Source organism: Camellia sinensis, chromosome 12 (assembly GCF_055761805.1).
Source record: "Camellia sinensis isolate YWXY chromosome 12, ASM5576180v1, whole genome shotgun sequence".
Classification (NCBI taxonomy): domain Eukaryota; kingdom Viridiplantae; phylum Streptophyta; class Magnoliopsida; order Ericales; family Theaceae; genus Camellia; species Camellia sinensis.
In genome coordinates, this window is record NC_138972.1 from 69280785 (window position 1) to 69292438 (window position 11654).

The 11654-nt window shown below is 38.4% G+C and overlaps 1 protein-coding gene across 1 annotated transcript; it reads right to left on the reverse strand.

Annotated features, from left to right (window-relative positions):
• Window positions 1-9246: 9246 nt before the first annotated feature.
• LOC114258420 (receptor-like protein 18) lies at window positions 9247-10601 on the reverse strand. The gene is made up of 3 exons (XM_028198377.2): window positions 10269-10601; window positions 10112-10167; window positions 9247-9997 (listed from the first exon to the last, which is right to left on the reverse strand). The coding sequence occupies exons 1-3, from the start codon at window positions 10599-10601 to the stop codon at window positions 9247-9249; spliced, it is 1140 nt and encodes a 379-aa protein (XP_028054178.2).
• Window positions 10602-11654: the final 1053 nt, after the last annotated feature.

An 11654-nucleotide genomic window follows, 5' to 3' on the forward strand; every position in this document is an offset into this window, starting at 1 on the left:
GCACGTTGGTCTTTGGTCTTCATCTCCATCTTCTCAATACGGGTTATTTTCTTCGAGGTAGGGATTTTCCTACTCCAATTTATATGTTTTGTTCTAAGTTTGGTATTTTGATAGGTTGGGGACACTTTGAAAATTTTGGGAACAAAACCTAGTTGAATTGCTAAATTGATTTGAGTAATTAATTTAAGGAAATTGGGGAATTTGGTTAAATCCATGAAATTGGGGAATTTATTGATTAAATGGTGTAGTTGGTTAATATAAATCACTCGCCTATTGAATTGTTGGTATATTTATTTTTCGAGTTTAGAAATAACTGTTTTGGGCTATCGGTGGAGGATAGTCGTGCTTGTTGTAGACATTGCATGCGGATTAGGGAAAATTGAAACTAATCAATTTGTTAAGTCATAAATTTAGACTATTGAATTAATACAGAAATTACACGTATTGATTGAGCATTGCATATGCATATTGTTTGGGAGGAGATAGGGGATGTACTCCACGGTTTAGGGGAAGATAGGGGATGGACCTCTAAACCGGATTATTGTTTGGGAGGAGATAGGGGATGGACTCCATTAGCACCATATTTATGTGTGCTTATTATATTGAAGTGTGTTTACATGATTATTGATACAGCACTAAAATGTGTATCAAATGGGAAGTATGAAGTGTTTTGATATGAGCATGAGTCTCATTTGTTTTGTTGATATTGGAAGTAATGTGAAGATGATATATAATTCACTGTTGTAAGTTTGGCCAGGTTCAGAGCCATGATCGATAATAATGGAAAGTGAAATATGTCTTAGACATTAGTGTCATGAGACTGTTAAATGATAAAATTGATTATCTTGGTTAACCATATATTGAATGCTGTAGCTTTATTCAATGCTTATATTTGGTTTAGTATTTTTCTACTGGGCTGTGGCTCACCCTTTATGGGAACATCATTTTCAGGTTCAGGTGATAAGCTACCTCCACGGACTTAGCCTGGAAGGATTTGATGTTTGGGATTTTGAAGACTTGTCTTTAGTTATATGTTTTACTTTGTTATTTTTTTTGAGATTTCATGTAAACATTCAAGCCTAGGGCTTAACTTATAAGTGAGTTAGTACTCATCCTTTTTGTGTCCAAGTGTTAGCTTGGAAAGATGTAAGCCCTTAGGGCATTTATTTTGATGTTGCAGGATGTTACATGTGATGTCTTTCAATAAGAATACTCTGATGAATAACCCAAATGATTCGTTTTCTTTTATAAATGCATGTTAAGGTTATGGTTATTATGGGTTTATTTGAGGGCGTCACACATGTGATTGACACCGATTACAAGAAGGCAAGACACTTTGAGGGTGGACTCCGCAGTGACATCCTAGAGAGGGTAAATGTTCTAAAGTTGGAAACCTACATTGGGGTACTTGACAGGGCCATCATATCAGAGGCTAATATAGCTAGACAAGCTAAGCCAGTAACAGAATGAAAAGGCAATAAAAGACAAGGCTTCTTTTCGAAGAAGAAATTTCTGAAAAAGCAAAACACGAGCTCCACAACTACTTCAAGTTCTTCCCGAGACACAGCTCCCATATGCAACATTTGTAGCAAAAGGCACCGTGGAGTCTGTTACCAGGCATCAGGAGCCTGTTTCAGGTGTGGGAAACAGGGGCATATAGCCCGAGAGTGTAACCGGAATGGTGGAAAGATAGTAGCTAGTTCAACTACATCAGTCCCAAAGCCGGGAAATACTTTGAGATCTACTCCTACTGGGGATACAGTGAGACAGGGGAGAGTTTTTGCACTTGTTCCGGACGATACACGTAATGCCAATGCCGTTGTCTCAGGTACTATTTCAATATGTAATCAGGATGCCTTTGTATTAATTGACTCTGGATCAACACACTCATTTGTGACATATACATTTGCATCTAGACTGAAAAGACCCCTAGAGTTATTGCCATATTTGTTGTGTGTGTCTGCTCCATCGGGGGAATCTGTGTTATGTGACTATATATATCAGTTTTGTGACATTCATATTGAGGATGCTACCCTATATGTAGATTTATTGCCCTTGAACTTTAGACATTTTGATGTAATTTTGGGCATGGATTGGTTGACCAAGTATTGTGCCACCATAGATTGTGTGACAAAAAGGGTTGTATTTAAACCACCAGAACAAAAAGAAATTGTGTTTGTGGGTAACAGGGTAGTGCCTCCACCTTGTTTGATATCTGCAATGAAAGCATGTAAATTGATTAGGAAGGGGTGCCAGGGTTATCTGTGCTATGTGTTGACTGAACAATCTGTGAATGTTGAACTGAATGATATTCCTATTGTTAGAGAATTCCCAGATGTGTTCCCAAATGAATTACCAGGGGAATTGGTAGACAGGGAGATAGAGTTTACTATTGAGACTGTGCCAGGCACCCAGCCTATTTCTAAGACTCCCTACAGAATGGTTACTACTGAAATGAAGGAATTGAAAGAACAGTTACAAGACCTGCTTAATAAGGGGTTTATCTGACGTAGCACTTCGCCTTGGTGTACACCAGTGTTATTTGTGAAAAAGAAGGATGGTACCTTGCGCCTGTGCATCGATTATCGGGAATTGAACAAGGTAACGATAAAGAACAAATATCCCTTACCCCGTATTGATGATTTATTTGACCAGTTGCAGGGATCACAGGTGTTTTCTAAGATTGATTTGAGATCCGGGTATCATCAGCTGAAAATTAAGGCAGAGGATGTTGAGAAAACTACATTCAGAATGAGGTATGGCCATTTCGAGTTTCTTGTTATGCCATTTCGAGTGACTAATGCTCCGGTAGCATTCATGGACTTAATGAATAGAATTTTTAAAACCTACCTTGATGAGTTTGTTGTAGTCTTCATCGACGATATTTCGATATACTCTAAAGATAGACTTGAACATGAACATCATTTGAGAACTGTTTTACAAATACTTCGGGAAATGAAGTTATTTGCTAAGCTAAAGAAATGTGAGTTTTGGTTGGATGAAGTTGTTTTCTTAGGGCATGTGATCAACAAGGAAGGAATCTCAGTGGACCCGCAGAAAATAAAGGCAATTGTGAATTGGCCTACACCAACTAATGTGACAGAAGTCCATAGCTTCATGGGCTTAGCTGGGTACTACAGGAGGTTTGTGAAGGATTTTTCGAAATTAGCTGTGCCTCTTACCCAATTGACACGTGAAGGGCAACCATTTGAGTGGAACGAAGAAAGAGAATCAGTATTTCATGAATTGAAGATGAGATTGACTACGGCACCAATTTTAACACTACCTTCAGGTACGAAAAATTTCATGATTTTCAGTGATGCATCTTATAAGGGTTTGGGTTGTGTGTAAATGTAGAACGAAAAGGTTATTGCTTACGCCTCTCGACAGTTGAGGCCGCACGAGAAGAATTATACAACGCACGACCTAGAGTTGGCCGTAGTTGTTTTTGCTTTGAAAATCTGGCGGCATTATTTGTATGGGGCAAAGTGTGAAGTCTACACAGATCACAAGAGCCTAAAATACTTCTTTACACAGAAAGAACTGAATATGCGACAGAGGAGATGGCTTGAACTGATAAAAGACTACGATCTAGAGATTCAGTATCACCCTGGGAAAGCTAATACAGTGGCTGATGCTTTGAGCAGAAAATCAACAGGGAGTATGGCTTGTTTGCTTACAGAACAAAGGGAAATTTTGCAAGACTTTGAGAGGTCAGAAATTGAAGTAATAGTATGTGGACAGGGCGGATTGATAGCCGCTATTACAACCGAGCCGGCAATTGTTGACGAAATCAAGCAGAAACAGAAAGAAGATGAGTTCCTCAGAAAGGTAATTGATGAGTTTGAGACAAGCCCAAAAGCAGAGTTTAGCATTGAGAATGAAATGTTGAAATTTCAGAATCGAATATGTATCCCTAATATTCTGGAACTAAAGAAGAGGGTCTTAGATGAAGCCCACAGATCCGTATTTACTATGCATCCGGGTAACAATAAAATGTATCGGGATTTGAAACAAACCTATTGGTGGCCTAAAATGAAGAAAGAGATTGCGAAATATGTGTCCAAGTGCCTTCAGTGTCAGCAAGTTAAGGCTGAACATCAGAAACCAGGCGGTCTACTTCAACCTCTCCCTATTCCTGAATGGAAGTGGGAACATGTGACTATGGATTTCGTTGTTGGCCTACCTCGGACTTCTCGAGGTATGGATTCTGTTTGGGTTGTAGTTGATAGGCTGACTAAATCTGCACATTTTCTGCCTGTCAAAACTACATTTACTGCTTATAGATTGGCTACTATTTATGTTGATGAGATTGTCCGTTTACACGGAGTTCCAGTGTCTATTGTATCGGATAGAGATCCGAAATTTGTATCTAGATTGTGGAAAAGTTTGCAGGAAGCTATGGGGACAGAACTAAGGTTCAGTACTGCAGTGCACCCACAGACAGATGGGCAGTCAGAACGAACGATACAAACTTTGGAAGATATGCTCCGCATGTGTGCTTTGGATTTTCAGGGGAGTTGGGAAGATTATTTGCCGCTTGCAGAATTTGCTTATAATAACAGCTTCCACTCCAACATCGGTATGGCACCATATGAGGCTTTGTATGGTAGGAGGTGTAGATCACCTATCTGTTGGACAGAGGTCGGGGATAGAGCTTTGCTTGGGCCCGAAATTGTACAAGACACCTCTGAAAAGATCAAAACTATTCGGCAAAGGCTCAAAACAGCTCAAGACTGACAGAAGAATTATGCAGACGTTCGGAGAAGACCTCTTGAGTATGAGGTGGGTGATCATGTGTTCATCCATGTTTCTCCGATGAAGGGCCAAGTCAGATTTGGGAAAAAGGGCAAGCTGTCGCCCCGTTACATTGGGCCGTTTCAGATTTTGGAGAGGCTTGGTCCAGTCGCCTACAGAGTTGCTTTGCCATCGGGATTCGAGCAAATCCATAATGTGTTTCATGTGTCGATGTTGAGGGGTTACCTCCGAGACCCGTTACATGTGATTGATTATCACCGAGTAGCTATTGATGAAAATATGGAATATGCTAAATGGCCGGAACAGATTATTGATCGGCAAGTGAAACAGTTGAGAAGCAAGTCCATCCCAATGGTGAAAGTGGAATGGAAAGAACACTATGGGACGGATGCCATGTGGGAAAAAGAGGAGAAAATGCGACTACACTATCCACATTTGTTTCCCGACGAAAGTAACTTAAGTTTTGAGGACCAAACTTCCTAAATGGGGGAAGACTGTGATACCCCTGTTCTGTATTATGTGAATTGGTACCTAATACGTATGTGATTATATGTTTTGATGTGATTTGGCGTGCCATTATGTGAATGTATGTGATTTTGAAATTCTATCTGTTCACCGTAGGAACACCTGTTTGAATAATCTGGTTTGGAAATTAAATTGAGGGCCTTATCGGCCACAGAACCCGAAATTGATTACGCCATTGTGATTGGCATAATTTTTAGAGCCTACGGTGAAATTTAATTGAAAAACTGATTCAGGCCAGATTAAATTGATTAATTAATGAATTGGTGCTCAAATATGTGATATTAAATTAATGGGGCTTAGTGGGGTTATATGGGACCCTTATGTATTCAACTCCCTCCTTTTATTTCATTCTGGGCTGATTAAACTCTCTAGAGGAGGAGAGACCCAAACTAGAGAGAGAGAGGGGAGGAAATCAAAGTTTTGCTCTTGAATCTTGGAAGTCTTGAAGACAACTCTAGACTTGACCATAAATTGGAAGAATTGAGCCTCTAGGTAAGCATTGATTCTTGAATTCATGAGTTAATGTGTAATCTTGTGTGTTCAAGGGTTGTGGTGATCAAGAGCATGATTTGAGTTGGTTTTATTGAAATTGAGGCTTGATATGTGCATGCATGTAAAGAACTCCTATGGAATCACAAAATCTAGCATTTAATTTGTGAAATTGTGAAAGATTGGTAGTGTAATCCCACATGCAAGCATGTCTTTGTTGAGTCTTATAGCAATGAGCACTAATTGCATTATTTGAAATGAATATGAAGTCAAAATGGGCATGCATGTACAAATCATGGGAGTATAAATCTTGAATGTTTGAATTTGATATGTTAGTGATGAATTTGGATTAATTTGAGGCATGCATGTAAATGATGTAAGAAATTGAGCCTCCTAAGGTTGTGATTTTGTATTGGTAGCATGTTAACATGTGTAAATGTGTAATTTGAGCCATTGCATGCAAGTAATGTGGTTGAAATGTCGAAGTCGAGCTCAAGAACACCATTCTGGGTTTTCCAGAATTTTGAGGTCCGCTCGAGCAGGGAAGATGACGCTCGAGCGGGAAAATTGTGCTCCCAGCACTTTTTGCAGAAGTGGGTGTCCGCTCGAGCGGGATACATCACGCTTGAGCGGGGAGTTTTTGTAGACAGGCCTTCCACTCGAGCGCTCTATTACACGCTCGAGCATAATTTTCATGCAACCAGTACTTTTGCAGGCCCTAAGGGTCCACTCGAGTGGGGAAGTTTATGCTCGAACGGGGACCCTGTTTTCTGAAATTCTGAAAATGCATTCTGTGTTCTGTTTTTCCATTCTCTTTCACTTGTAAGCACTCTTAGGCATATGTTAAGCATTGTAAATGAGTTAATGAGATAAGAATAAAGCCTAAAGAGGAATATCTGAATTAAAGAACGGATTGAACTGGTAGTGACCCTTTTGTGATCATGATATGTGTAGGGTCGAGCTCCAAGGCAAATCCACAAGCCGATCACTGTGAGTAATATCGATATTCAAATGCTTGTGAATGTCCAATTGTTTATTCCCTTATAAGCTTTATGAGTTGCTAATTGGGATTGTGGACAAAAGTCTGACATGATTAAATGAATGGACCGAAGGTCGTTTTGATAAACATGAATAGACCAAAGGTTGTTTTGATAAAATTGGATGGACCGAAGGTCGTTTTGATAGAAATGAACGGACCAAAGGTCGTTTTGACATATATGAATAGACCAAAGGTCGTTTTGACATATATGAATGGACCAAAGGTCGTTTTGACATATATGAATGGACCAAAGGTCGTTTTGACATATATTAATGGACCAAAGGTCGTTTTGACATGAATGAGTGGGCCGAAGGCCGTTTTGACATGAATGAGTGGGCCATAGGCCGTTTTGACAAGAATGAACGGGTCGAAGGCCGTTTTGACAAGAATGAACGGGTCGAAGGCCGTTTTAACATAAATGAATAGGCCGAAGGCCGTTCTGACATGAATGGAAATCTGAAAGGGGCCAAAGGCCAGAATGTTGAAACTACAAGTCACTTGATTTGAAATTCATATAGTTATATATCTATTAAATAGAAATATGAGTTGGGCCCCAGGCCGTTTGGAACCTGTTGTTCTATATTGTTATGTAATTTCTGTATTTGATATTATTCACTGGACTATCGCTCACGCTCATTCATGTGTTTGTAGGTGAGCCAAGAGAAGCCCAAACCCAGCCCTAGTGAAGTTTGCCAGGAACAACATGAGTTTTGAGAAAGTCAGCCTTGTGTCTCACGCACGAGACCTATCCTTGCCATTTTGTTATGTATTAGTATTTTGTCTTGTTGGCAAGGACTTTGTGTATATTTGTATATAGTCTGTTATGGGTTGACTTAGTTTGGATGATCCTGTCCATAAAGAATTTATGGCACTGTGTTTTGTCGTGGGTTATTAACGTATATGAGTATGGTTTGTTTTGAAGTGCATATAAGCACGGCTCTATGGACAAAGTTTTAAATTTCTGCTTCCGTTTGGCCCCTTTACTCTGTTGAGTTACGTCTGTTTTGGTTTAAGGCCGTAGGTAATCTTAGAATTACTGGCCAGTTATGTCCTTAACCCATAGGGGTTGGTCATGACAACAACGCTGATGTCGAATCCACGACGATGAGCCACTCTGGAATGCACCAAAGCTTCAGGCCCGAATTCCACAAAATCCACTGAAGAACAACTCTCTTTTTTGTATTGAATAAATAAAACAAACAAAACCCTTTGATATAATCCACTCAATTCATGATTAAACTCTCACAGATATCAAAGGAAAACAAGTAAAGAAGCTCCAGATAAAAATCCAAGAACAAGATCTGGAAGCCGTACCCTAAAATTTGACTGAACCATACCTTTTATAGTAAACTGTTCCGTGATCTCCGCTCGAGCGCAAGAATGGCCGCCCGAGCAAACTAACGCTTGAGCGCAAAAACACAACTTCTAGTACTTTTGCAGACAGTTCAAACTTTTATAATCAAAGATTCTCCGCTCAAGCGCACAAATGGCCGCTCGAGCGAACAAACAACTTCGACTATATTTTTGCTTTTTGCTTCAGGGGCGCTGCCCCTCGACTCCGACTGGGCGCTGCCCCCTGGACCCCCGCGAGCTGACCAAGCAGCTTGATCCCCGACATAATGAGCGAAGTGGCAAACAAGATAGGATTAAGATCACAAACTTCTCTGCAAGGCATAATTCGGGTTGGATTCACAACTAAAAACTCATAGCCTCACTAAAATAAAAGATCAAATAGAATTACAATTGAAAGGAGCTTTGTCAAACGGGATTGCCAAAAGTAAAAACCTAACAACATTCAATCATAATTATTAAAAAAAAAAACAAAAAGCAACTAGTTTGGATTATAATTAATACCGCATAACCAATATTTCAATGAAGATAAATTTATTCTTCTTTATTATAATATCCAATTTGTAGAATTATGTTACAAGCGGAAGCTACTGGTATTCCTTCAAAAGAGAAATTACAAATTACACAAAAGCGTTATTGAAAATTACACTCACAAAAGCTAATAGCATCCACATGGATAAAAATTACAAAATAAAATACTGCTTCCTAAGTTAGTTTCTTCTTCTCTTCCTTTGCACCATTCTCTGAGTTTGCATCCTTGTTCCAAATTTCTCAACAAACCATTCATGATACCTTGTGGTCAGGGTGTGCCCAATAACAATCCCAACTATTAGCCCACTACCGTAACCCAACAATATGATAATCCAGTCAACAACACCACTTGGAAACTTTGAATCATCACCATGAAAGCTCAAGGATGGTGGTGGTGAGGCCTTTGAATTTCCACATAACTTCGATAGAGGGTAACCACACAACTCGGAATTCCCATCATATGACCTATTTTCAAATGTATCAAACTGATTCCCTCGAGGAATAGGGCCCGTGAGATGGTTGTGAGAAACGTTTAGGAATTCAAGGAAAGTGAGTTAGGAGAGTTGTTGAGGGATCTCTCCTGAGAGCAAGTTCTGCGAAAGGTCCAATGATTCCAGCTCGATCAAACTTGCCAAGGATGATGGGATGACTCCAGTGAAATTGTTGTTGGAAAGGTTTAACATCTGAAGTCCACTGAGCCTTCCAAGAGATTCTGGAATTTCCCCTCCAAATTTGTTGTTTGACAAATCAATAGCTATGAAGGCCTTTTGGATTTTCGCGTATAATCTATGTGTGCCTTTGTTATCCATTGTTATTGAATACATGTAAGGCGGCATATGCAAAGTTAAAATTATCGATCTTGAATTTACAGTTGCAATTGGAACTTCTTGACTTGCCTGCATATATGTAAACTTTTCTGTCTTAACCATTATCATTGCATTCCAGTTTTCGAAGTATTCTGACGGTAAGTTTCCTGAAAAACCATTGTCAAAGAGGTCAATGATGCGCAATTTTGCAAAATTTAATTTGGCTTGAGAAACGTTAATGGCACCATGAAATTTGTTAGATCGCAAAATAAGAACTTGTAACATAGGAAGTGCTCCCAACCAAGAGGGAAAAGTATCCTCCATCTGATTATTTCCAAGAACAAGAATCTCAAGCAATTTACAATTTTGCAATGATCTTGGCACCAACCCATGTAAATGATTTTGACTTAGATCAATCATCTTCAAGTTTATCCCCATCATGTGAGGAATAGTGCCATGAAAATTGTTGAGACTTAGATTGAGCACTAACAGAGAATCACTAAAATTGGACAGACATTTAGGAATTGTGCCATTCAAGTTAACAGATCAAGAATTTGAAGAGAAATACTATGGCAGATTATTGATGGTGGAATTTCTCCAGATAGAAAGTTACCAGGGACTTGATAAACATGGATTGACGGTGGTGGAATTGGTAATGATCCTTGCAGTCTATTAAAGCTGAGGTCTAAAGTTATTAGTGATTACCATGGAATGACATTTGGATGTCGTTCAAAACCTGTCAAAAAATTCTGCGAAAGGTCGACCATTACCATAGTTTCTTTCGATTTGTTCCAAAACCAAGTTGGTATTTCACCATGAATTTTGTTATCACTAAAAGAGAACGTCTCCAATTCATCCTGGAACTGTAGGAAATTGGGGAACTTCCTCAAGTTACACGATGCCAATCCTAGAATATTAAACTTCGGAATAGTAGCATTGGTACTATTTTTGGTAAGCACCGTTAATTTGTTGGCTGACAAATCAAGGTGAAGAAGGTTTCGGTGCTTCAAAAAAATGTCGAGCTCGACTTTACCACCCACATTGTTTCCATCAAAATTAAGATCTTCAAGATACTTGAGTTGAGATATTGAGCTTGGAATCATGCCATGTAGTTGATTGTCTGCGAGTTCTAAAAGAGTTAATTTGGTGAGGTTCATAAGCCAAGATGGAATTTGACCAACTAATTCATTTGAATCGATAGACAAACGGGATAGTTGGGTCAGGTTAGCTAGAAACTGTGGTATCTCACCACGTATTTTTGTATTTACAAGGTATAAGTCAGTGAGTTTGGATAGCTTACCAAGTGCCAAAGGTAAAGTTGGTACATCAAAATTATTTTCATGAAGGTCTAAGTAAGTTAGTTGTGATAGGTTTCCCAGTGATGCAGGAATTTGTCCCCAAAAGATAAGATTATTTCGCGCTCGTACAGTATTGATAAAATTTTGATATTAACATGACTTGACATGCATGACTCGTGTTTGAATTGTTAAAAATGAACTTGATATCGGCTCATGAGAAAAACTAGCCAAGTTTAAAAATAATTTAAAATTGATTAAGTTTTTAACCCAAGTTTGAACAAGCTACTATTCATCTCGATAAGCTTATAGAACAAATAAAAAAAAATTAAACAACTAGAACTTGACTCATTATTGACTTGATTAAAACCCTCACTTGAGATTGATTTTAAAAGTAAACAATCTAAACTATTTTGAAACTCGTCAAAATAAACAAGTTAAACTTGAGCATGCTCATACTAAACTGAGGCTCTGTTTATAATCTCCTTAAATAAGAAGTTTTTTTAATTAAAAAAGCCAAAGGGGAATTTTTTAAGGTCCCAGATACTAAGATTTTATAAGATAAATGACATACAATAGTTTCATAGTAGTTAAGGTCTCTCAACATTTTCACAGAGAAAATTTGACTTGGAGAAATTTTGCCCGACTTAGAGAAATTTCACCCTGACTCAAAGCAATTACAATTTTTACAAAGAAATTTTGAAATTTCTTTGTAAAATCAGAGAAATTTCTCAGTGAAAATTGAAATTTCTCTGAGACGGGAAATTTTTTTTTGAATCGAGCAAAATTTCTCTAAGTCGAATTTTCTTTGTAAAAATATTGAGGAATCTTAGATAATAATAAATAATAAAAAAAAAAAAC